The sequence below is a fragment of the Cololabis saira genome, chromosome 16, assembly GCF_033807715.1.
Source record: "Cololabis saira isolate AMF1-May2022 chromosome 16, fColSai1.1, whole genome shotgun sequence".
NCBI classification, from domain to species: Eukaryota; Metazoa; Chordata; class Actinopteri; order Beloniformes; family Belonidae; genus Cololabis; species Cololabis saira.
In genome coordinates, this window is record NC_084602.1 from 43,607,084 (window position 1) to 43,633,695 (window position 26,612).

Here is a 26,612-nt window from a genome sequence, read left to right on the forward strand (position 1 = left end):
TTACTAACACTAACTAGGGCTTTACTAACACTAACTAGAGCTTTACTAACACTAACTAGAGGTTTACTAACACTAACTAGAGGTTTACTAACACTAACTAGAGGTTTACTAAACACTAACTAGATGTTTACTAAACACTAACTAGATGTTTACTAAACACTAACTAAAGGTTTACTAACACTAACTAGATGTTTACTAAACACTAACTAAAGGTTTACTAACACTAACTAGAGGTTTACTAACACTAACTAGAGGTTTACTAAACACTAACTAGAGGTTTACTAAACACTAACTAGAGGTTTACTAACACTAACTAGAGGTTTACTAAACACTAACTAGAGGTTTACTAACACTAACTAGAGGTTTACTAAACACTAACTAGAGGTTTACTAACACTAACTAGAGGTTTACTAAACACTAACTAGAGGTTTACTAACACTAACTAGAGGTTTACTAACACTAACTAGAGGTTTACTAAACACTAACTAGATGTTTACTAAACACTAACTAGATGTTTACTAAACACTAACTAAAGGTTTACTAACACTAACTAGATGTTTACTAAACACTAACTAAAGGTTTACTAACACTAACTAGAGGTTTACTAACACTAACTAGAGGTTTACTAAACACTAACTAGAGGTTTACTAAACACTAACTAGAGGTTTACTAACACTAACTAGAGGTTTACTAAACACTAACTAGAGGTTTACTAACACTAACTAGAGGTTTACTAACACTAACTAGAGGTTTACTAAACACTAACTAGAGGTTTACTAAACACTAACTAGAGGTTTACTAAACACTAACTAGAGGTTTACTAAACACTAACTAGAGGTTTACTAACACTAACTAGAGGTTTACTAACACTAACTAGAGGTTTACTAACACTAACTAGATGTTTACTAACACTAACTAGAGGTTTACTAACACTAACTAGAGGTTTACTAACACTAACTAAAGGACTAGAGATCCAGTTTGATCCAGAGCAGAAATAAACATTTACAAACCGTTTTGGTCCCAGTCTCTTGATTTCTTTTCATTGTGAATACTTTTGTGCGACGCTTGGAGAGTTTAGATAGACCATTCATTTATTTCTAATGTGATTGATTGACAGTTAGCTCAGCCAATCACTTCCTGGTCTGTCGTCTCCGCGCCGCGGCTGCAAAGTTAGCAGCATTAGCCCACAAACGCAACACTAGTTTGTTATTCCACCGTTTTGTCGACATATTAGACGGTATATCAGCCCTAAATGTGGCGGCAGCTCTGCAGATGTTTCGCTGGGGATCAGCTTTGATTGTGAAGAACAGGCTCCAGTCCACCTTCTAGGAACTAATGGGTCATGTGACGTATAGAGGGTATGCGTTGATGTCACTTCCCCACTGGACCACGTCCCTTACTCTGGACCACGCCCCCTCACTCCCACTGAGTGGCAGAAACATCTGCAACTATTGTGTTGGACGGGATTACAGCGGATTCTGGGCTTAAATTAGCGTCAGTGGGACTTAACAGTGACCCGTACAGTTACCAAGAACCAGTGGTCCATGGACATTAATATTTGGTACAGTTACCAAGAACCAGTGGTCCATGGACATTAATATTTGGTACAGTTACCCCAAGAACCAGTGGTCCATGGACATTAATATTTGGTACAGTTACCAAGAACCAGTGGTCCATGGACATTAATATTTGGCACAGTTACCAAGAACCAGTGGTCCATGGACATTAATATTTGGTACAGTTACCAAGAACCAGTGGTCCATGGACATTAATATTTGGTACAGTTACCAAGAACCAGTGGTCCATGGACATTAATATTTGGTACAGTTACCCCAAGAACCAGTGGTCCATGGACATTAATATTTGGTACAGTTACCCCAAGAACCAGTGGTCCATGGACATTAATATTTGGTACAGTTACCCCAAGAACCAGTGGTCCATGGACATTAATATTTGGTACAGTTACCAAGAACCAGTGGTCCATGGACATTAATATTTGGTACAGTTACCCCAAGAACCAGTGGTCCATGGACATTAATATTTGGTACAGTTACCAAGAACCAGTGGTCCATGGACATTAATATTTGGTACAGTTACCAAGAACCAGTGGTCCATGGACATTAATATTTGGTACAGTGAACCAGTGGTCCATGAACATTAATATTTGGTACAGTTACCCCAAGAACCAGTGGTCCATGGACATTAATATTTGGTACAGTTACCCCAAGAACCAGTGGTCCATGGACATTAATATTTGGTACAGTTACCCCAAGAACCAGTGGTCCATGGACATTAATATTTGGTACAGTTACCAAGAACCAGTGGTCCATGGACATTAATATTTGGTACAGTTACCCCAAGAACCAGTGGTCCATGGACATTAATATTTGGTACAGTTACCAAGAACCAGTGGTCCATGGACATTAATATTTGGCACAGTTACCAAGAACCAGTGGTCCATGGACATTAATATTTGGTACAGTTACCAAGAACCAGTGGTCCATGGACATTAATATTTGGTACAGTTACCAAGAACCAGTGGTCCATGGACATTAATATTTGGTACAGTTACCCCAAGAACCAGTGGTCCATGGACATTAATATTTGGTACAGTTACCCCAAGAACCAGTGGTCCATGGACATTAATATTTGGTACAGTTACCCCAAGAACCAGTGGTCCATGGACATTAATATTTGGTACAGTTACCAAGAACCAGTGGTCCATGGACATTAATATTTGGTACAGTTACCCCAAGAACCAGTGGTCCATGGACATTAATATTTGGTACAGTTACCAAGAACCAGTGGTCCATGGACATTAATATTTGGTACAGTTACCAAGAACCAGTGGTCCATGGACATTAATATTTGGTACAGTTACCAAGAACCAGTGGTCCATGAACATTAATATTTGGTACAGTTACCCCAAGAACCAGTGGTCCATGGACATTAATATTTGGTACAGTTACCCCAAGAACCAGTGGTCCATGGACATTAATATTTGGTACAGTTACCCCAAGAACCAGTGGTCCATGAACATTAATATTTGGTACAGTTACCAAGAACCAGTGGTCCATGGACATTAATATTTGGTACAGTTACCAAGAACCAGTGGTCCATGGACATTAATATTTGGTACAGTTACCAAGAACCAGTGGCCCATGGACATTAATATTTGGTACAGTTACCCCAAGAACCAGTGGTCCATGGACATTAATATTTGGTACAGTTACCAAGAACCAGTGGCCCATGGACATTAATATTTGGTACAGTTACCAAGAACCAGTGGCCCATGGACATTAATATTTGGTACAGTTACCCCAAGAACCAGTGGCCCATGGACATTAATATTTGGTACAGTTACCCCAAGAACCAGTGGTCCATGGACATTAATATTTGGTACAGTTACCAAGAACCAGTGGTCCATGGACATTCATATTTGGACAGTTTCCTGATATTTCTATGTACTTAATTTCTTGTTTAGGTCCCGTCAAGGTCCAGTTACATAACATCTAGAATATCTAGTTTAGCAAAATAAAATCTAGTAAACAAAGTTTAGTTTAATTAACAAAGTTCAGTAAAATAAAGTCAAATTAAGTAAGGTCTAGTTAAAGTCCAGTTAAAGAAAGTCCAGTTAAACAAAGTCTAGTTAAAGTCTGGTTAAATAAGGTCCAGTTAAATAAAGTTTTGTTAAAGTCATGTTACATAAAGTCGAATTAAATAAGGTCTAGTGAATAAAGTCTAGTTTAAAGGTTTAGTTAAAGTCCAGTAAAAGAAAATCTAGTTAAAGTCCAATTAAAGAAAGTCCAGTTAAAGAAAGTCTTGTTAAAGTCCAGTTAAAGAAAGTCTTGTTAAAGTCCAGTTAAAGAAAGTCCAGTTAAAGAAAGTCTTGTTAAAGTCCAGTTAAAGAAAGTCTAGTTAAAGTCCAGTTAAAGAAAGTCTAGTTAAAAGAAGTCTAGTAAAAGAAAGTCCACTTAAAGTCCAGTAAAATAAAGTTCAGTAAAAGAAAGTCTTGTTAAAGTCCAGTTAAAGAAAGTCCAGTTAAAGTCATGTTACATAAAGTCGAATTAAATAAGGTCTAGTGAATAAAGTCTAGTTAAAGTCCAGTAAAAGAAAGTCTGGTTAAGGTCCAGTTAAGGAAAGTCCAGTTAAAGAAAGTCCAGTTAAAGAAAGTCCAGTTAAAGGAAGTCCAGTTAAAGAAAGTCTAGTTAAAGAAAGTCCAGTTAAAGAAAGTCCAGTTAAAGAAAGTCTAGTTAAAGAAAGTCCAGTTAAAGAAAGTCCAGTTAAAGAAAGTCTTGTTAAAGGAAGTCCAGTTAAAGAAAGTCCAGTTAAAGAAAGTCTAGTTAAAGAAAGTCTTGTTAAAGGAAGTCCAGTTAAAGAAAGTCCAGTTAAAGAAAGTCTAGTTAAAGTCCAGTTAAAGAAAGTCCAGTTAAAGAAAGTCCAGTTAAAGAAAGTCTAGTTAAAGTCCAGTTAAAGAAAGTCCAGTTAAAGAAAGTCCAGTTAAAGAAAGTCCAGTTAAAGAAAGTCTAGTTAAAGAAAGTCCAGTTAAAGAAAGTCCAGTTAAAGAAAGTCCAGTTAAAGAAAGTTTAGTTAAAGAAAGTCCAGTTAAAGAAAGTCCAGTTAAAGAAAGTCTAGTTAAAGAAAGTCCTGTTAAAGAAAGTCCAGTTAAAGAAAGTCTAGTTAAAGAAAGTCCAGTTAAAGAAAGTTTAGTTAAAGAAAGTCCAGTTAAAGAAAGTCCAGTTAAAGAAAGTCTAGTTAAAGAAAGTCCTGTTAAAGAAAGTCCAGTTAAAGAAAGTCTAGTCAAAGAAAGTCCTGTTAAAGGAAGTCCAGTTTAAGAAAGTCTTGTTAAAGTCCAGTTAAAGAAAGTCTTGTTAAAGAAAGTCCAGTTAAAGAAAGTCCAGTTAAAGAAAGTCCAGTTAAAGAAAGTCTAGTTAAAGAAAGTCTTGTTAAAGTCCAGTTAAAGAAAGTCCAGTTAAAGAAAGCCCAGTTAAAGAAAGTCTTGTTAAAGTCCAGTTAAAGAAAGTCCAGTTAAAGAAAGTCTTGTTAAGGTCCAGTTAAAGAAAGTCCAGTTAAAGAAAGTCCAGTAAAAGAAAGTCCAGTTAAAGAAAGTCCAGTTAAAGAAAGTCTTGTAAAGAAAGTCTTGTTAAAGTCCAGTTAAAGAAAGTCTTGTTAAAGTCCAGTTAAAGAAAGTCCAGTTAAAGAAAGTCTTCTTAAAGTCCAGTTAAAGAAAGTCCAGTTAAAGAAAGTCCAGTTAAAGAAAGTCCAGTAAAAGAAAGTCCAGTTAAAGAAAGTCCAGTTAAAGAAAGTCTTGTTAAAGTCCAGTTAAAGAAAGTCTTGTTAAAGTCCAGTTAAAGAAAGTCCAGTTAAAGAAAGTCCAGTAAAAGAAAGTCCAGTTAAAGAAAGTCCAGTTAAAGAAAGTCTAGTTAAAGAAAGTCTTGTTAAAGAAAGTCCAGTTAAAGAAAGTCCAGTTAAAGAAAGTCCAGTTAAAGAAAGTCTAGTTAAAGAAAGTCCAGTTAAAGAAAGTCTAGTTAAAGAAAGTCTTGTTAAAGTCCAGTTAAAGAAAGTCCAGTTAAAGAAAGCCCAGTTAAAGAAAGTCCAGTTAAAGAAAGTCCAGTTAAAGAAAGTCTTGTTAATGTCCAGTTAAAGAAAGTCTAGTTAAAAGAAGTCTAGTAAAAGAAAGTCAACTTAAAGTCCAGTAAAAGAAAGTCCAGTTAAAGAAAGTCCAGTTAAAGAAAGTCTTGTTAAAGTCCAGTTAAAGAAAGTCCAGTTAAAGAAAGTCCAGTTAAAGAAAGTCCAGTAAAAGAAAGTCCAGTTAAAGAAAGTCCAGTTAAAGAAAGTCCAGTTAAAGAAAGTCCAGTTAAAGAAAGTCTTGTTAAAGTCCAGTTAAAGAAAGTCCAGTTAAAGAAAGTCTTGTTAAAGTCCAGTTAAAGAAAGTCCAGTAAAAGAAAGTCCAGTTTAAGAAAGTCCAGTTAAATAAAGTCTTGTTAAAGTCCAGTTAAAGAAAGTCCAGTTAAAGAAAGTCTTGTTAAAGTCCAGTTAAAGAAAGTCTAGTTAAAAGAAGTCCAGTTAAAGAAAGTCCAGTTAAAAAAAGTCCAGTTAAAGAAAGTCCAGTTAAAGAAAGTCCAGTAAAAGAAAGTCCAGTTTAAGAAAGTCCAGTTAAATAAAGTCTTGTTAAAGTCCAGTTAAAGAAAGTCCAGTTAAAGAAAGTCCAGTTAAAGAAAGTCTTGTTAAAGTCCAGTTAAAGAAAGTCTAGTTAAAAGAAGTCTGGTAAAAGAAAGTCCAGTTTAAGAAAGTCCAGTTAAAGAAAGTCTTGTTAAAGTCCAGTTAAAGAAAGTCCAGTTAAAGAAAGTCCAGTAAAAGAAAGTCCAGTTAAAGAAAGTCCAGTTAAAGAAAGTCTTGTTAAAGTCCAGTTAAAGAAAGTCCAGTTAAAGAAAGTACAGTTAAAGAAAGTCTTGTTAAAGTCCAGTTAAAGAAAGTCCAGTTAAAGAAAGTCCAGTAAAAGAAAGTCCAGTTAAAGAAAGTTCAGTAAAAGAAAGTCTTGTTAAAGTCCAGTTAAAGAATGTCCAGTTAAAGAAAGTCTTGTTAAAGTCCAGTTAAAGAAAGTCTAGTTAAAGAAAGTCCAGTTAAATAAAGTCCAGTTAAAGAAAGTCTAGTTAAAGAAAGTCCAGTTAAAGAAAGTCTAGTTAAAGAAAGTTCAGTTAAAGAAAGTCCAGTTAAAGAAAGTCTTGTTAAAGTCCAGTTAAAGAAAGTCCAGTTAAAGAAAGTCCAGTTAAAGAAAGTCCAGTAAAAGAAAGTCCAGTTAAAGAAAGTCTGGTTAAAGTCCAGTTAAAGAAAGTCTAGTTAAAAGAAGTCTAGTAAAAGAAAGTCCACTTAAAGTCCAGTAAAAGAAAGTCCAGTTAAAGAAAGTCCAGTAAAAGAAAGTCCAGTTAAAGAAAGTCCAGTAAAAGAAAGTCTTGTTAAAGTCCAGTTAAAGAAAGTCCAGTTAAAGAAAGTCCAGTTAAAGAAAGTCTAGTTAAAGAAAGTCTAGTTAAAGAAAGTTCAGTTAAAGAAAGTCCAGTTAAAGTCCAGTTAAAGAAAGTCTAGTTAAAAGAATTCTAGTAAAAGAAAGTCTTGTTAAAGTCCAGTTAAAGAAAGTCCAGTTAAAGTCATGTTACATAAAGTCGAATTAAATAAGGTCTAGTGAATAAAGTCTAGTTTAAAGGTTTAGTTAAAGTCCAGTAAAAGAAAGTCTTGTTAAAGTCCAGTTAAAGAAAGTCCAGTTAAAGAAAGTCCAGTTAAAGGAAGTCCAGTTAAAGAAAGTCCAGTTAAAGAAAGTCCAGTTAAAGAAAGTCCAGTTAAAGAAAGTCTAGTTAAAGAAAGTCCAGTTAAAGAAAGTCCAGTTAAAGAAAGTCTAGTCAAAGAAGTCTAGTTAAAGAAAGTCCAGTTAAAGAAAGTCCAGTTAAAGAAAGTCTAGTTAAAGTCCAGTTAAAGAAAGTCCAGTTAAAGAAAGTCCAGTTAAAGAAAGTCTTGTTAAAGTCCAGTTAAAGAAAGTCCAGTTAAAGAAAGTCCAGTTAAAGAAAGTCCAGTTAAAGAAAGTCTTGTTAAAGTCCAGTTAAAGAAAGTCCAGTTAAAGAAAGTCCAGTAAAAGAAAGTCCAGTTAAAGAAAGTCCAGTTAAAGAAAGTCCAGTTAAAGAAAGTCTTGTTAAAGTCCAGTTAAAGAAAGTCTAGTTAAAAGAAGTCTAGTAAAAGAAAGTCCAGTTAAAGAAAGTCCAGTTAAAGAAAGTCCAGTTAAAGAAAGTCCAGTTAAAGAAAGTCCAGTTAAAGAAAGTCTTGTTAAAGAAAGTCCAGTAAAATAAAGTCCAGTTAAAGAAAGTCCAGTTAAAGAAAGTCCAGTTAAAGAAAGTCCAGTAAAAGAAAGTCCAGTTAAAGAAAGTCCAGTTAAAGAAAGTCTAGTTAAAGAAAGTCCAGTAAAAGAAAGTCCAGTTAAAGTCCAGTTAAAGAAAGTCTAGTTAAAAGAAGTCTAGTAAAAGAAAGTCTTGTTAAAGTCTAGTTAAAGAAAGTCCAGTTAAAGAAAGTCCAGTTAAAGAAAGTCCAGTTAAAGTCCAGTTAAAGAAAGTCTAGTTAAAGAAAGTCCAGTTAAAGAAAGTCCAGTTAAAGAAAGTCTAGTTAAAGAAAGTCCAGTTAAAGAAAGTCCAGTTAAAGAAAGTCTAGTTAAAGTCCAGTTAAAGGAAGTCCAGTTAAAGAAAGTCCAGTTAAAGAAAGTCCAGTTGAAGAAAGTCCAGTTAAAGAAAGTCCAGTTAAAGAAAGTCCAGTTAAAGAAAGTCCAGTTAAAGAAAGTCCAGTTAAAGTCCAGTTAAAGAAAGTCTAGTTAAAGAAAGTCCAGTTAAAGAAAGTCCAGTTAAAGAAAGTCTAGTTAAAGAAAGTCCAGTTAAAGAAAGTCCAGTTAAAGAAAGTCTAGTTAAAGAAAGTCCAGTTAAAGAAAGTCCAGTTAAAGAAAGTCTAGTTAAAGTCCAGTTAAAGGAAGTCCAGTTAAAGAAAGTCCAGTTAAAGAAAGTCCAGTTAAAGAAAGTCCAGTTAAAGAAAGTCTTGTTAAAGGATGTCCAGTTAAAGAAAGTCCAGTTAAAGAAATTCTTGTTAAAGGATGTCCAGTTAAAGAAAGTCCAGTTAAAGAAAGTCCAGTTAAAGAAAGTCTTGTTAAAGTCCAGTTAAAGAAAGTCCAGTTAAAGAAAGCCCAGTTAAAGAAAGTCTTGTTAAAGTCCAGTTAAAGAAAGTCCAGTTAAAGAAAGTCCAGTTAAAGAAAGTCCAGTTAAAGTAATGTTAAATAAAGTCTAGTTAAAGTCCAGGTAAAAGTCAAACAGAAACCAGTTTTAATCCAGTTTATTGCAAATGAACTGCTAAAATTCCTGAAATCCTTTTCATATCTGACTTTAATTTCTTGTTTTTCCTTGTTTTTCTCGGTTCTTTTTAGAACCGGGTCAGGATCAGGTTTTAGATGGAAACTTTTATATGTCACTTCATCCATCACTTTACGGAAGCAGCCTGACACACACATGCACACGCACACGCACGCACACGCACGCACGCACGCACGCACGCACGCACGCACGCACGCACGCACGCACGCACGCACGCACGCCGCACGCACGCACGCACGCAGGCAGGCAGGCAGGCACACACACACACACACACACACACACACACGTGCACGCCCGTCATAAACACACTCGTCTCTTTGACTTTAATGAGTTTATTACATGCGCTCGTGCGTGTATCCTCTCACACGCACGAGCGTAACGTCTAACATCACGGTCACATGACAACATGACGTCACTCGGACACGCCCACCGCGTCCCGGCGCCAGAAAAACGTTACATTTCATAAAAAACAAAAGATCCAACGTTTAAATTAAATATAAATAAGAGTCACGTGATCAGTCCTTGACGCAGATATATGTACACCTGTGCAACGTCACCAGTCCAAGCCCCGCCCCCCTGTGCAACGTCACCAGTCCAAGCCCCGCCCCCCTGTCTCCAAGCCCCGCCCCCTTCTCTATCAGCTGTCGGAGTCCCGCAGGACCCCCGTCTGCGCGGCCGGCTCCGCGTCCCGATCCGCGTCCACGTCCACGCTGCCGCTGCTCCACTTCTGCTGCTCCGTGTCCTCCGCCGGGACTCGCTTCTGAGCATGCTCAGACTCCTCCGACGAGGAACGCTTCTGTCTCCGCCACTTAGCGCGGCGGTTCTTGAACCAAACCTGGAAAACAGAGGACAAATGTCAGACCCGCGTTTCTATCCAAAAACTATAAAAAATATAAAAACTATAAATAACAATAAAAACAACTAGACACAAAATTCCCTTCACAAAAGTGCCACGGGACTACTGCCGGATGATTGAGATTTTGATGATGATTTTGATGATTTTGATTTCCTATATCAAACATTCAAAAGTTATTGCAGAAAATAGAAACTATCACATATCGACCAATCAGAAGAAGCAGCGGGGCCAATTTGCACTAATTATGGTCAAGGACTCAATACCGAGTCCAATGACACCACCCACGACTCTCTATGTCAAACCATTCAAAAGTTATAGCATTTACTCTGGGTTATTTACGGTGTGTGTGTGTGTGTGTGTGTGTGCGTGTGTGCGTGCGTGCGTGCGTGCGTGCGTGCGTGCGTGCGTGCGTGCGTGCGTGCGTGCGTGCGTGCGTGCGTGCGTGCGTGCGTGTGTGTGTGTGTGTGTGAGGGGGTGTATTTAATATATATAAAATATATATTTTTCACAGAATTCACAGAATTCTTTGAGCCATCTCCATTTTACAGGTTAAAGTATCGGTGCGTCCGAAATGCCATACTAAACAGTATATACTAAAAAGTATACTCAAATTCGGCACACTTTTGAGTAAATGTAGTGTGCATTAATTCGGACGTACTATTAAGAGCGCACACGGCACTTCCTGCCGTTGGGAAGGGGGGGGGGGGGGGTTGTTACCATGGTAACCTGTCACAGCAGCGGTAGCAGCTCCGCTATTTCCTGTTTATTCTGGCCCAAACAAGATGACATTATATAATATTATTAAATACGAATATTATAATATTAATATTATATAATAATATTATTATACTTAAAGGAGCTGTCTGTAAGAAATGTCCAAAACTGGTACTGCAGTCACTTTCAAAATATTGTTGAGCGGCGTGTACCCTCCCCCTCCTCCCCCCGACCAGAGGTTGCTAGGTAGGCTGCAGAATGCAGCAGGAACGTAGGCTGCCATGGCTGCTATAATTAGAGCCGAGCTGGCAACCCCACACTAAAAAAATTCTCCGGAATGAGTATGGATAGTACATACTATTGAGTACGTTCTAATTTTTCGGACGCACTAAAAAATCTCACACACTCATTTTGCATACTCATTAGGGTGGAAGTGTGCGATTTCGGACGCAGCCCATATGAAGTCTTTATTGACTGAGTCATCTGACCAGTTCTGGCTGAATGAGTCCGCAGCTGACTTCTGGTTGCCCCGGCAACAAGAACCTCTCTTCAGAACCTTCCGGTTTGGCTATGAGAAAAACCCAGATTTTGGCTTCTGACAAGTTCTCAAATCACTCAGATTTGTAATCAAACCGTAGCTCGTAGCAGAAAAAAAAAAACATTGTGAGAGACACAGAAGCCGGCAGATTCTGACAAACTTAATTTTATTCAGATATTCCTTAAAATGTGAGTAAGGTCAGTGCGAAGTCAGAGTGAGATTCTTTTGAAGAAAACGTTTGATTACATTACAGTCAATGGGGACTGAGGTAGGTAGGACCAGGTATTGGCGCCGCTCTATCCCTCCCCGTTTAAATTTTGTGCATACCCCGCCTGTCAAAGTCATATTTTATGAATCCCAACACCTATGTCTACATTCTGACCAAAGATTATTTGTCTCCTTTTTACGGTTTGGCTGTGAGCTCGAGCTACAAATAAAAATTCAGGTTATTTTTTTACTGTTTCTCCCACTCGAGCAACCGACATCCGCACTCTAGATTTGACGAAAAAGTGATTTCCAGTCCTCGCTTGAGTGCTCATATCTTGAAAAGTTTACATCTTAGGAAAAAACTGTTTGGGGTTTGGAGAGGGAAGAGAAGTTTTCCTCCGTTTTGAAGTTTGAATGACATTTCTACATGCAAGTATGAGAAAGTTAGATGACTCAGAAAAAAGGTGAATTTTGGCTTTTTTTACCTCATCCCATCCACAGTGTGATATTCCGCACCACACACATACATGGGAAAATCTCCCCATTAGTTTGGAAATTTGGAAATGTTTTTGCACTTCGTGCCAAAACTATTTGTGCGATCGCTCTGAAAATTCACAGGACTGTAGTTAAATTCAGGGCCTACAACTTTCTAAATCGGTTCAGAATTTTTCAAGTAACGGTGTGCGAGTGGTGAGCGCAGAGGCATTCCTCCTCCATTGCTATGGCATAGCTATGGAGGAGGAGTGCCTCGTGTCGCAGCCGTGGCACTAATAAAAACAAGGTTCTGAATCAGAATCAGAATCAGCTTTATTGGCCAAGTTTGAACATTGTCCAACAAGTAATTTGACTCCGGTTATTTCGCTCACTGTACCCAGATTTAAAAATAGAAAACAGTAAATAAACAGATGTGGCACTTATTAACATATATACAATTTAAAAGTGAAAGGTGCAGCAGTATGAGGCAAACATGATTATTGTTGGAAGGTGCGTTGTTACAGCATATGATAGTGTTATTAAAATTACTGTTATTATTAGGGCCCGAGCACTTACAGTGCAGGTACACACCTGCATCATGTCACAACTTAAAGAAAAGTCTCTTGGTGCCATGGCCCAAACCCAACAGGAAGTCGGCCATTTTTAATTAATCGTGTAATTTTGGCGTTAATACGGCCCGAACCGTAACGTGCACCCAGGTGTGTTATACATCAAAATGTGCGTCTCCATCCTGCGACAACGTGCATTACTTTTCTCTTTCAAAAGTGTTACCGTGGCGACGCTAGACGCCAAAAAGCGCACCCCCCCTTCATCTGATTGGTCCATATTTGATAGTTCCTACTTTCTGCCATAACTTTTGAATGGTTTGATATAAAGAGTCATGGTGGTGTCATCGGACTCTGTTTTGAGTCTTTGATCTTTATGGGTGAAAATTGCACGCGCGAGGGCCCGTTCATCGCTGCTTGCAGCTTTAATTATTTATTGTTATTATTGTTATTGTTATTATTGCACAGTGATTGATTCTCTGAGACTCTATTAATTGTGAGATTCATCAGAGGGAGAAGAAACTGTCTCTGTGTCTGGAGGTTTTAGCATACAGAGCTCTGTAGACCTGGTCCTGGTCCTGGACCGGTACAGGTCCAGGTCCTGGTCCTGGATAGATGGCAGTTAGTCCCAGTTCTCTGCAGACCTGATTCTCCTGTCCAGTCTAGTTTGGTGGATCTGAACCAGACAGTGATGGATGTGCAGAGAACAGAATGGATGATGGAGAGTAGAAGGTGAAGGTGAAGGAGACAATCGTTCTGTTTAGACCCCAGAGATCCATCTCTGCTGGAACCCGGAACTCTGAGATCCTCCAGACCTCTACATACCTCCAGACCTCCAGACCTCTACAGGACCTACAGACCTCTACAGGACCTCCAGACCTCTACAGGACCTCCAGACCTCTACAGACCTCCAGACCTCCAGACCTCTACAGGACCTCCAGACCTTTACAGGACCTCCAGACCTCTACAGGACCTACAGACCTCTACAGGACCTCCAGACCTCTACAGGACCTCCAGACCTCCAGACCTCTACAGGACCTCCAGACCTCTACAGGACCTCCAGACCTCTACAGGACCTCCAGACCTCTACAGGACCTGCAGACCTCTACAGGACCTCCAGACCTCCAGACCTCTACAGGACCTCCAGACCTCTACAGGACCTCCAGACCTCTACAGGACCTCCAGACCTCTACAGGACCTCCAGACCTCTACAGGACCTCCAGACCTCTACAGGACCTGCAGACCTCTACAGGACCTCCAGACCTCCAGACCTCTACAGGACCTCCAGACCTCTACAGGACCTCCAGACCTCTACAGGACCTCCAGACCTCCAGACCTCCAGACCTCCAGACCTCTACAGGACCTCCAGACCTCTACAGGACCTCCAGACCTCTACAGGACCTCCAGACATCCAGACCTCTACAGGACCTCCAGACCTCCAGACCTCCAGACCTCCAGACCTCTACAGGACCTCCAGACCTCCAGACCTCTACAGGACCTCCAGACCTCCAGACCTCCAGACCTCTACACATTTGTTGTCTTTGGACGGGCTGAACTGGAATGTATTTTGTTGTGACAATGACTACGTTTCCAGCATCAATAATCCTTTTCTAACCGGAATATCAGCAATAACCCGGTTCCACGGCCATGTAAACACCAATAACCCCTTTGAATAACCGGAATTTGCTCATATTCCGGTTTCTAAAAACCCCAATATGACCCCTGGGTTCCTCCTTTTCTAACTGAAAATTTAGTTTAGTTTTTGATCCGTTTCCGCTCTACTTCCTAAGTCCTCCCGTTGTGCAGAGTGGTGACATTGCTGTGACAAAGAGAAACTAAATGGATATTTCGCAGAAGGAAAGTGGTTGGGGAACGACGTGTGCGGTGGTTGGTTGAAAGAACTGGAGAAAGCACCTGAACGAGTGGTTGGATAGAGATTAGATAGGTTATATAGAGAGTTCTACGACCACAAACCAGCTACGAAGATCAACGTCCAAGCCTGATACCGACTCGGAATCAAGGACCTGGCTGAAAGCATTGAATCTAAAAAAACCACTGTGCAACATTTTCTGTTCGCATCACTTTGTTGGCAAAAAACCAACAAAGGATAAATATTTCCCTGAGCTGTGATTGGTTACAATCGCTCTCCCCAGCCAGAAAGGAGTAAACTCTCCCGGCAGATCCGCTGCCCCCCCCCCCCGGAGAAACAAACACTTGAATCTGAGGGAAAGTTCAGCAACTTTAGCTATGAAGCTACAATACTGTTAAATACTATATACTATACTAAATACAATACTGTTAAATACTATATACTATACTAAATACAATACTGTTAATAATGAAAAAGTTTCATACACTAACATTGATACTGGTATTTTGCTAAGGCAGTTGATGGTTTTGGAGACAAACAATCACCATAGCTACGTTAATTGTGTGCGTGTGCGTGTGTGTGTGTGTGTGTGCGCGTGCGTGTGCGTGCGCGTGTGCGTGTGCGTGTGCGCGTGTGTGTGTGTGTGTGTGTGCGTGTGCGCGTGTGTGTGTGTGTGTGTGCGTGTGTGTGTGTGTGTGTGCGTGTGCGTGTGCGTGTGTGTGTGTGCGTGTGTGTTAGTCTACATCATAAATACAATACCGTGTAGCAGGCTGTTATGATTGTGTCTCCACCAGTTTTGGGCTAGTTACTGAAAAATAGTAACTAGTTACCGTTACTAGTTACTTCATTAAAAAGTAACTCAGTTACTTAGACCAAAAAGTAATGCATTACTATGAAAAGTTACTTTTTAGTTACTTTAAATAAAAACATTATTTTAAATGCTCCCATTAATCCCCTCTAACCTTCATTCCAGCAGGTTCTGTATGGATTTTTATTGTGCATCGTGTTCTGCATTCTGATTGGCTAAACAGTCTCCCCGCTTCTTCACTTCCTGTGTCAATAGCGTTGGTTGCTTAGCAACAAGCTGAGAACGGCCAATGAGCTTCAGCAGCAGCTCAAGAACGGCCTTTGATGAATCGTTCATTACAGTCTCAGATATAACCAATGGTGTTGGTTTAGAAGAAGAGAAAAGAGCGACAACAACGACCCATAACTATTTTCTTGTCTGGTAAAAACACTCCTGCACCGAAGCTTTAGGAGAAAAAGATGTTACAGAGTCGGGATGCAGCAGCTCAGAAGAGAAATACGTGCTGTTCTTTGCTATTTGAACCTTCTATAATAATTGTAAAAAGAATTTCACTTATCACGGGTTCTTTTTGGAACGTAACCCCCGCGGAAAACCAGGGATTACTGTAATGACAATGTAATGTAATGTAATGTAATGTAATGTAATCTCCACGTTGGAAACTCTCCTTCTCTTGGCTCATGACCGTCATGTTTTTGAATACACACACACTACGTTTCCTCCGGTCTCTCTGGGGGAAAAAAGCTTCACTGTAGCAGAAATAACGCAGTAACGCACCCTTGGTAACGGTAACTGCGTTACTGAATTTAAAAAGTAATGCATTAGTGTATTAGTTACCGCAAAACTAACAGCGTTACTGTAACGCGTTACTGAATAACGTGTTAATCCCAACACTGTTGCCCACCATAGCTACATCATTCATCTATCATAAATTTGCCTCAGAGGTTTTCAGATTGTCCACTGCTTTTCCATCTACTGCCCTGGATTGGAAGTGGGAGCAGATCTGTCTGTCTGTCCGTTCTGCTGCTGGCGTCACGTTCTCCTCCCAGTTCTGCTCTGAACTCTGGTGGAGAGAGTAACGCCATCTCCAGTCACGGTAGTACAACCGTGTTCCTATGGCAACGACATAGTTGTGGACATTAAAAGCTCAGGAGCAGCGAGTCTTTGCTTTAGCTTAGTGTCCACGCCGCTGCGTTTACACCGGTAGACGCTGCACAAACCCCTCCCAGGAAATGATGTGCATTCGTGTAGGTGATGGCAGCGCCAGGTCTTGGTGCGTAAAACTGTCTATAGACTAACGGGACTTCCCCATAAAAAGGAACAGGAATTTGTTTTCTGTTCTGTTCACAAGGAATTCTGGTCTTTTGAGTCCAGGAAGTTCTTCTAAACACGGAGAAACCAAGACCAGGAGGAGACTAATCACTTCATAAATGTAATGAAGGATATGAACATTTCTGCATTTGTAGACGGTAGAAAAGTACCGGGATAGAAGATTTACAAGAAGGTGAGAGAAAAGTTGGTTGAAGCAGCATTTGTAGGAATGCCAGACCAGATCAAGCTCCGCTGGAAGACGCTGGAAAAAGGAGAACTACAGGACCGAGAAACAAAACCACTTCTACAGGGCTGTGGATTTTCCTCCGTGCTGCTGTTATTTTTGTTGTTGTTTTGGATTTGGATACAGGAAGAAGAAGCAGAAATGACGGGAATTACGTCATGATGTTCTCCGTGCGTCGCTGGTTTGATCCAGATGAATGATTAATCACCATGGATACAGGGATAACCCTGTTAGGTCAGCATGGAAACACATTATTCCCAATGTTTCCGGAATATTGACCTTAACCTGAATTTTGACTGATGGAAACGTCGTCATTGACAACTGAAGAACGTTCAGATGAGGCTGAACTTCCAGCAGATGTAAAACCTGCTGCTGAACCAGGATAGGGAATAAAGACTGGAACACCATTGAGATTTAACGAATAATTCTCTAACAAATCCTGAAAACGTTCAGAGTTTTTGAATTGAAATTAATTTTGAACGTTACTTTTTTGTCCTCATTTTTTTCCCTAAAGCCATAACAAACAAAATGAACAAAATGTGAATGTCTTCAATTACTGTTTTTTACCGTGCAATACTTGTTCTCGGCCTAACTGTGCAATATTCCACCACATGTGTAGTTATATGTTATTATACTGTAGGATCTCAGGTCTTGATTTCACTATTCAAAATGCACCTTAACCTTTTTATATTATTTATAATTCTTATCTGTTTGCACTGTTTTGCGCTGGAGAGGTGATGCTTTTAATCTCACTGCACCCATGAATAATGACAATAAAGTATTCTATTATATTCTATTCAAATTAAAATGGTTTAACAGCCAATAAACATAAAGCAACTTGGTCTCTCATTTTCATAATAAGTATTTTTGGAATTAAAATGTAAATATTAAGTAACACAAATCATTTATTTTTTGAATGTATTAAATGTTGGATTTTCTTCTTCAAACAGAAAAGTTCCACCAGATTTTTTTTCTTCAGAAAACCCCGTTTTTCTTTATATTTGCGTCTTTATTTTCCGTCTCAGACTTTATTTTGCAGCAGCCGTTTCCGCCTAAACCTTTTATATTTAGTAAAAATGTTTATTTACTTAAATGCGTTGTTTCTTTTCACCGTCGCGATGACAATAAAGTCGCATCTAAACTGTTTTGAATTATGATTACAGTAAAATAACTGATCGGACTCTTGTTTGTATTTATTTTGCCAAAATAATTAGTTTGTTTTCAGCAGTAAATTGTAAAATATAAATTCAGAAAATAATCCGATAAAGTGAATCCACACTGAACGGAATTTCTCAATCCAACTAAATTCTAATGTTCTAATTCTTATTCTATTTATCAAAACCATACAAAATATCTTATTAAAATAATATTATTTAAATTTTACATTATTTTAAATTTCTAAAAATGTATCGACACACTTCAAAACAAAAGAATTAAAATTGTAAATTGTAAAATTGCGTCGTGGCCGCGGCGGCACCGCGACTCCCGGAGCTCCGTCTGCGCATGCGCAGCCGCGGCCTGTTTCATCCTTCTAAATGTTCTTTAGCAAATTTAGTCAGTCTTGAAATGTAATAATTTCTTATACTTATTAAACATTTTATTTTACATTTCTGCAGATTTAATTGAGAAAAATCGAACATTATTCTTATTTTACCTAAATTCAAAAGCTGTTTTAAAGTTTAACATTATGACATTTTTCAGTTTTTTTCTCAAAATTAACGATTATTATTTAGTTATAAAAATAACAAATTACACCTAACAAACCATTATCATTATGACTTAGATATGAGTCAGTATCAATATTAATTTAAGTTGTTTCTTTTATCAATCATAAAATGCAGCAGAATTAGATTTAATTTAATTGATTAAAATGTTCAACTTTCGGCAGATTGTCGTTTTATTGTTTCTACACAAGACTAACATCAAATATTTCACTCAAATACGAGTTAATTTGACATAAAATTAAAAACATCATTATTATTATTATTATTATTATTATTATTATTATTATTATTATTATTATTATTATTATTATTATTATTATTATTATTATTATAAAACATGCCAAATTGAAAGTCTGAAAATAAAACATATACATTATATTTTTCATGAAAATGCGCAGTATAAAAGATTAATCAGGATTTTTAGTTTTGAGAAACTAAAATAGAATAAAACCTGAATCTTTTCTATTCGAGTTAATGTTATTTTGTCTTTTTAAATGTTTATTGGATTCAAATTAAAACCCGCCCGAATCTGAGTTTGGTTTATTTGTAGTTAAAATAAATACGAGATCAATTTCAAGTTTACTCCTGTGTGAGCTTAAAACTAAAAGTAAAAAAAGAGTGTTTAGTCAATTTTAAGGTCCAATTCCCGACTCTGATCGGGTTCTGGTCGCGGTCCGAACTTTGTTGTTTCAGATCAAAACTGAAAAGAGAAACGGACTCAGGTCGGCGGACCGAACCGACCCCGCCCCGGGGGTTCCGGAGGTTCTGGGGGTTCTGGAGGTTCGGGAGGTTCTGGGGGTTCCGTCTCTCCGGTCCAGAGAACCGGACCGAACCCGCTCCGGAGGTTCTGGAGGTTCTGGAGGTTCCGTCTCTCCGGTCCGGGGGCCCGGGGTTCTGTCCATTTCTGCTGCTTTGTCATAAAAAGCTGCCGCCGCATAAACCGATAGCGTCTATCCGTCGAAAAATGCTCCCTAATGGTTTTCTACCTTTGTAGAGCTACAATTTGACTGTATTTTACTCCCTAAACCACTTCCTTGTCTCTTGCCAGGCCGTCATTGTAAATAAGAATGTGTTCTTAATGACCTGCTGGTTAAATAAAGGAGAATGACTGAATGAATATCAAATAAAGCCATAGAATTGTTGTTTTTCTCTTTTTATCGTATAATGTTCACAAAGTGTAATGAATTCATGTCATGGGTCGTGTATTTTGAAGGATCAAATACTCAACATCCCATATTATCAGTTTTAAATCAATATTTCAGCGGTAGCATCATCTGATAGTCCAGTCATCCTATCTAATAATGCTCCCGTCACTTAATGCATTCAGGTAATTAGACACTAATCACCTCACTACTGCAGGATGAATGTCAGCAAACTTACACCCACCAATTTATCAATTTTAAATCAATATTTCAGGGGTAGCATAATTCGATAGTCCAGCAACATCCTATTAAATAATGCTCCCGTCACTGAGAGAAAAGGAGAAATCTGGTCACGGGAAGAATCTAAAAGTATAAAAGTATCTCTGCTGGCCTGATACTGCCGCAAAATATCTAAGATATCTATTAGATATATTTATTTATATATATATATATGTATATATTTCTGAGCCTGTTTACTACAACAGTATAATAAAGTCCTGTAATGATAGATTTTAGTTTTGGCCCCCCCTAGGAGCCGCCCCTGCGCGCATGCGCCCCCCGCCCCCTCACTCACCTCCACCTTCTCCTCGCGCAGGTGCACCTTGCGCGCCAGCTGCTCCCGGGCCCCCACATCCGGGTACTTGGTCTGCGTGAACAGCGACTCCAGCGCCTCCAGCTGCTCGTCCGTGAAGATGGTGCGGTGACGTCGCTTCCGGCGGCTCTGCAGTGACGTCAGCAGCTGCAGCTCCGTGCGCGACAGGCCCTGCGCGTGCACGTAGGGCAGCAGGTGCGCGGGCAGCGCGGGCACGAGCACGGAGCTGTCGTAGCCTGCGCATGCGTGAGACAGACAGACAGGTTTATTATGTTATTATTATGTTAAAGTTTATTAAGTTAGTGCAGGTTTTTTTTTTTTTGGTTTCTGAGCAACAACAACAACAAACTCTAAACAGTTAAACGGTAAAGTTCCGGTTCCGTCACCGAGTCCGAGGTTATTACAAGTAATTTAATTAAAATCTGCAGATTTTATGATGTTTAGAAGAGAAATGACGTCACGCTGGAGTCTGGAGGCTGAAAATAGTTTTTAAGTTTTTACAGAACAGAAAATCAGACAAAGTTTTAATCCACGAGTCCAGATCCTGACCCGAGTTTCTGACCAGAACCAGCTCTGATCCCCAAACCCGCTCTGAAACCGAGCTTTAACCCGAACCAGCTCTGATCCAGAACTTTAACCAGAGTCTCTGATCCAGAACTTTAACCAGAATCTCTGATCCAGAACTTTAACCAGAGTCTCTGATCCAGAACTTTAACCAGAGTCTCTGATCCAGAACTTTAACCAGAGTCTCTGATCCAGAACTTTAACCAGAGTCTCTGATCCAGAACTTTAACCAGAGTCTCTGATCCAGAACTTTAACCAGAGTCTCTGATCCAGAACTTTAACCAGAATCTCTGATCCAGAACTTCATCTCGTCGTTTCTAAATTAAGTCTTTCTTGGATCCAGATGACGTCATTGCATTTAGAACATTAATATCATTGTAAATATGCTCTGATTTTATTCTTTAAACGGATTAAAGTTTAAAACGGTTTAATTTTTAAATCAAACTCCGAACTAACTCAGTTTCTGCAGTTATTTACGCTGAAAATGTGAAATTAACGGATTTTTGTCTTGAAGGCGCAAAAAAAACCAACCTGCTCCGAACCATAATAAACCTGATCAAACCTGGATACAACTTGGATTAAAACCTGGATAAAACCTGGATAAAAACCTGGATAAAACCTGCTCCAAACCTCTGATTTATTCTCGTTTCTTCCGCGTCTTTCACCTTTTTTCTTCAGCGTCTGATTCGGGAGTTATTTTTACTCCGAACCGCCGGTTCGGCTGGAAGTTCTGGTTTTAATTCGCCATAAAATCCTGTTTGAGGGAAATTGTTTTGTTTTCGAATAATGACGCATAAAAACTTGAGTTTGAGCCGCAAACATCTGTAAACATCTGTAAACATCTGGATGAAAACGTGAGAAATACCAGACGATGACGTCAGTAAATCACTCGCGTTTTCAGATTCTAAAGATCCGCTTGTTTAAAAGAAATACAAATAGCCTATAATAAAAGTACCGCGGGTTTTCTAAGTATTTCATTATAAAGAGATCAAAAAATGTACAATAAAATGTAATAAAATATAATAATCAATAATAATAATCAATAATAATAACCAATTAAAATATTTTGCAGAATCCGATCAGATCGATAATCCGAGCCTGTTTGAGGTTTTTTTAGACATAAATAAACAAACTAACAACCAAAAACAGGTTGTTTTGTCTCCGGCGGGTTAAAGATTCACAAAATTAGGATCATATCAGAACCAGAACCAGAACCAGGACCAGAACCAGAAGGACCAGAACCAGAACCAGAACCAGAACCAGGACCAGAACCAGAACCAGAACCAGAACCAGAACCAGAACCAGAACCAGATCTTTCTCCGCTGCTTCACCTGCAGGACGCGGATCCATCAGCTGATTATTGATTATTGATCAGCAGGTGCTGATCAGGGATTCCCGGTCACGTGAGCTGAAAGATCGATTTTTAATAGAAATCTAACAATCTAACTGACGTCATCATGACCGTCATGACCGCGTGCTGCTGCAACACCAACATCTGATTATTGTGTTAGATATATATATATGTTAGATATAGATATATATATATATATATATATATATATATATATATATATATATATATATATATATATATATATATATATATATGTATATATATATATATATATATATATATATATATATATATATATATATATATATATATATATATATATTATTATTATTATTATTATTATTATTATTATTATAAATAAAAAGGAAATAAAAATAACGTTAAGGCCCCGCGACACGCGCGCATGCGCTCACGGGCCGCGGGTTCTGGTTCATCGATCTGTCAGTGACTTTACAAACACTTATCAGTTCTCCTGGATTAAATCCTGGTTCTGGTTCTGATTAAATCCCGAATCCCGAACTAAGATGAGCAGAAGCTTCCGCTGGATCAAAACTCCCACCTGAACATTTACAGGAAGAAAAAACTCCCTGAAAACAAACATTTAAAGGCCTCGCTAAGTTACAGTTACAGACGCGCTTCCGGTCCTGATCAACACGCTCAGTCTGAGGGAATCGATCTGACCTGATCACATGATCGATATTTAGCTTTGATGGGAGAAGTTGTGAAGAAATCTAATGTTTTATACATTCAAAAGCAAGAATGTGGGATAATTAACCCCCAAACCCGGACCAGCGGGTTCTGGAACTATGGACCTCTTTAGAGATGTGTTTAATAAAGGGTGAATTGAATTGAATTGGATTGAATTGAATTGGAGAACCAATCAGATCACTCCGATGGATCCGGGGATCGATACAGATCTGCAGCGGGGGATTACAGCCTTTAGAATTTGCACCAATCACCAAAACAAATTCCTTGTGTGTGAAACAAACTTAGCATTAAACCTATTTCTGATTCTGATTGTGATTTAAACAGTTATTACAGTCAGAATTACAGTCAGAACACGCAGTCATGTTGAATATCTGCCAGATATTGAAAGTTGAAGTTTAAAAAATGGGCAGGAGAAACTGATTCTTTGCACATTTGACAATTTCTACAGCCATAAAATCAAACTAAATCAAAGTAAATCCAGTCGGCCTGAATGTAATTATTAAACCTGTTAACCCTCATATAACTGCAGTTATAGGAGGGTTAACAGGTTTAATGTGTAAAACACTCCAAACATTATGGGGGAACCAGGGACAAGTGGACCAGAGGAAAACCAGCAACTCTCTGGAGGGTCAGAACCTCCTGTCGGGACCAGAACCACCAGAACCAGCAGAACCAGCAGAAACCGGGACGAACCGGGACGTCTAACGCCAGAAAACGTCGTTTCTGCATCAAAATCCAGAGGGAAAGTCTCCTAAACCGGGAAACCCGCGGGTTGAGGCTCCTGCTGCTTTCACTTCTTTAGTTTTATAAATGTTAATAAGAGACACGTTTGTTTATTTACTGTTTTGCTACTTTTTAATCTACAGTGAGTGAAATAACTGGAGTCAAATTCCTTGTCGGGCCAAAGTTCAAACCTGGAGAATAAAGATGATTCTGGTTCTGATTCTGATTCTGATTCTGGTTCCTACTGGACCCTACCGGACCGGACTGCTGGTTCCTGCCAAACCGGGTCCGAACCTCCGCATTGAGGAGTAAAACCAGCGGTTCTGGTTCTGCGACAACGGAACTCCGACCGAACGGATCAATCAATCTGGACCGTTTTTAAAAGGGAAAAAAGCCCCAAAAGTGGGTGATTAAAGACTTAAATGATGAAATAAATGAAATGAGCGACAATCTGCAGATTTGAATGTTTGACATGTTGGAAAAACAAGAAGAGCTTTTTACGCAAAAAACGATTAACGGTTTTTGTTCTGGCAAACATATACACTTCACGGGAATGCGACATTTTCATGGATACAAATACATATATATGTATATGTATATGTATATGTATATGTATATATATATATATATATATATATATATATATATATATATATATATATATATATATATATATATATATATATATATATATATATATATATATATATATATATGTAATCCTGTTTCGGGGTTTTTAACCGCAAAATCTTTTTACGCGTCAAGATTAAAATCCAGCTGTTGCTTCCATCACGGTTTCTATAGCCTATGTATGTATATATATGTGTATATATTTATATATACATATACATATATATATAAATATACACATATACATATACATACATAAACATTGTGCTCGAAGCAAGAGCTGGATTTTAATCTTGACGCGTAAAAAGATTCGAGTTTTTGCGGTTTAAAAATCCTGAAACGGGATTTTCAGGAACCAAAAATGACCCAAACTCCGCGAGTTCTGCAGAACCGAGCCCAGGAGGAGGAACCGCAGTTTTTTTACTCTCTTGCATCATTTGGGGAAGAAAAGTCCCGAACATTTCACTGCGGACGGACCAGGACGCGCGGACGGAACCGCGGACTCCGCGGGTTCCGGACCTCGTCCAGGTTCGGGACGAGGTCCGGCGGAACCAGAACCGGCTTTTCTGGGTTTATAAACTCTAAACTCTCACCTGGAGGAACGCACGGGCACGGGTGCGCGCCCAGGCCGGGCACGGCCCCGCAGCACGGCGGGGGCGCGCCCGCGCCGGAGCCGCTCTGGAGCTGCACATGTCCGTAGTAGAAGCCGTTAAATCCCAGCCGGGTCCCCAGCGCGGGCCCGGGCCCGGACCCGGGGCTCGGGCCCGCGTACAGCCCGCTGTAGTCGAACACGGAGTCGGCCAGGAGCAGCGGGCCCGCGCTGCGAGGGCCCGGGGGCGCGCCGGGCCGGCCCGACAGGATGCTGTCGATGCTGAACATCCCGGTCCTGGTCCTGGTCCTGGTCCTGGTCCTGGTCCTGGTCCTGGTCCTGGTCCTGGTCCTGGTCCTGGTCCTGGTCCTGGTCCGGGTTAGGGGGACATGGTTCCTCCACCGGGACCGGCTGAGTTTGTGCAGAACCCGCGGCCGCGGGGCTGGTCTAGTAGCCGTGACGTCACGGCCCGGGTCCGAGGGGTGTGTGTGTGTGTGTGTGTGTGTGTGTGTGTGTGTGTGTGTGTGTGTGTGTATTCAGCATTAATTGAATTAAGATAATCGCCCCCCCCCCCCCCCCCCCCTCCCACCCCCCCTCATCATCACCAGACACTCGCGCTCTTCTTCCTGCAGAGTAATCAGATTACTGACACCAGCTCAGATTCTCTTGTATTTGGTGATCAGGGACCTACATATCTGTACATATTAATAAACACGTGTAAATATTCATGTTTAACCAGTAAATGCCAGTAATTTCATCCCCGCGGTGAATTAATACCAGACACAGAATCAGAACCAGCAGATATAACATTCATACCAACAAAAACACAGCATTAAAAGGTACAACTGAGCTGGATAAAAAACATTAAGCAATAAAACATGTTACCATTGATAAACCAGTAATGAAGTGACCTAAAGTTAAAGTGCTAGTTTGTAAAGTGCTGGTACAGATTCCACATCTCTCCACTGCTGCACCTTCACTTCTTTAATTGTATAAATGTTAATAAGTGTCACATTTGTTTATTTACTGTTTGCATTACATTTGCATTAAATCTGGTTCAGTGAGTGAAATAACTGGAGTTAAATTCCTTGTTGGACAATGTTCAAACCTGGAGAATAAAGAAGATTCTGGTTCTGGTTCTGAGTCTGATTCTGATTCTGATTCTGGTTCTGGTTCTGATTCTGGTCTAACAGGTGATTTAACCTGAGCTGCTCAGGTAACATCACCTGTTAGACCCGACCAGGACACCGAGCCTGGAACAGAACCTCCAGAACCTCCCAGACCAGACCAGACCAGACCAGACCAGTACCAGTAGTAACCGCCCCCCCCATTATAGCAGATAATCGGCCATTATCACCTCCATTCAGGCCGTTAAAGAGGAGATGAGCGAGTTTACCTGCGGGGGGATGAGAGGGTGAATGTGGATTCAGACCCCACATTTACCCCCCTAACCCCTCCCGTGATTACATTTCCTCTGAGCGGACAGATACGAGATTACATCCGATCAGAGTTCAGGTTTACGCAGGGAACGCACGGGCACGGGTGCGCGCGCAGGCCGGGCACATTCACCCCCCACCCCCCGCAGGAAGACGCGCTCAGCTCCTCTTTAACGGTTTAACGGCTTGAATGGAGGTGATAATGGCGATTATACATGTTTATTACACATGTAACATGCTGAAACCACGCACTTCCAACAATAATCATGTCTACATTCTGTTTACATGACATTCACCTTTCACTTTTTGATTTTATACATGTTCATAAGAGCCACGAGCGAAATAGCCGGAGTCAAATTCCTTGTTGGACAATGTTCAAACTTGGAGAATAAAGATGATTCTGGTTCTGGTTCTGGTTCTGATTCTTTGGGGGGGGGGGGCATTTACTGCTAGTTACTGGTTCTGGTCTGGGAGGTTCTGGTTGGTCTGGAAGTTTAAACTGTTTTTATTTGTATTTTTATTTTTAAATCATGTCAGTAAACCAGAATATTCTGGGCTGTAAATAAAAACAGCTCCGGTTTCAAACTCAGTTTGATGGATTAAACATCAGCAGAAACTCCGTTTATAAAAGGTTTTTTATTTGTTTAATTTGTCACATTTTGAAGTGAAAT

The 26,612-nt window shown here is 39.6% G+C and overlaps 1 protein-coding gene across 1 annotated transcript; it reads right to left on the bottom strand.

The window, feature by feature from the left end:
* Positions 1 to 9,531: 9,531 nt before the first annotated feature.
* On the bottom strand, positions 9,532 to 24,879 carry gsc (goosecoid). The gene is made up of 3 exons (XM_061743358.1): positions 24,510 to 24,879; positions 19,920 to 20,173; positions 9,532 to 9,729 (listed from the first exon to the last, which is right to left on the bottom strand). Exons 1-3 carry the CDS (start codon positions 24,793 to 24,795, stop codon positions 9,532 to 9,534), a joined length of 738 nt encoding a protein of 245 aa, XP_061599342.1. The 5' UTR covers positions 24,796 to 24,879.
* Between the last annotated feature and the right edge of the window lie 1,733 nt (positions 24,880 to 26,612).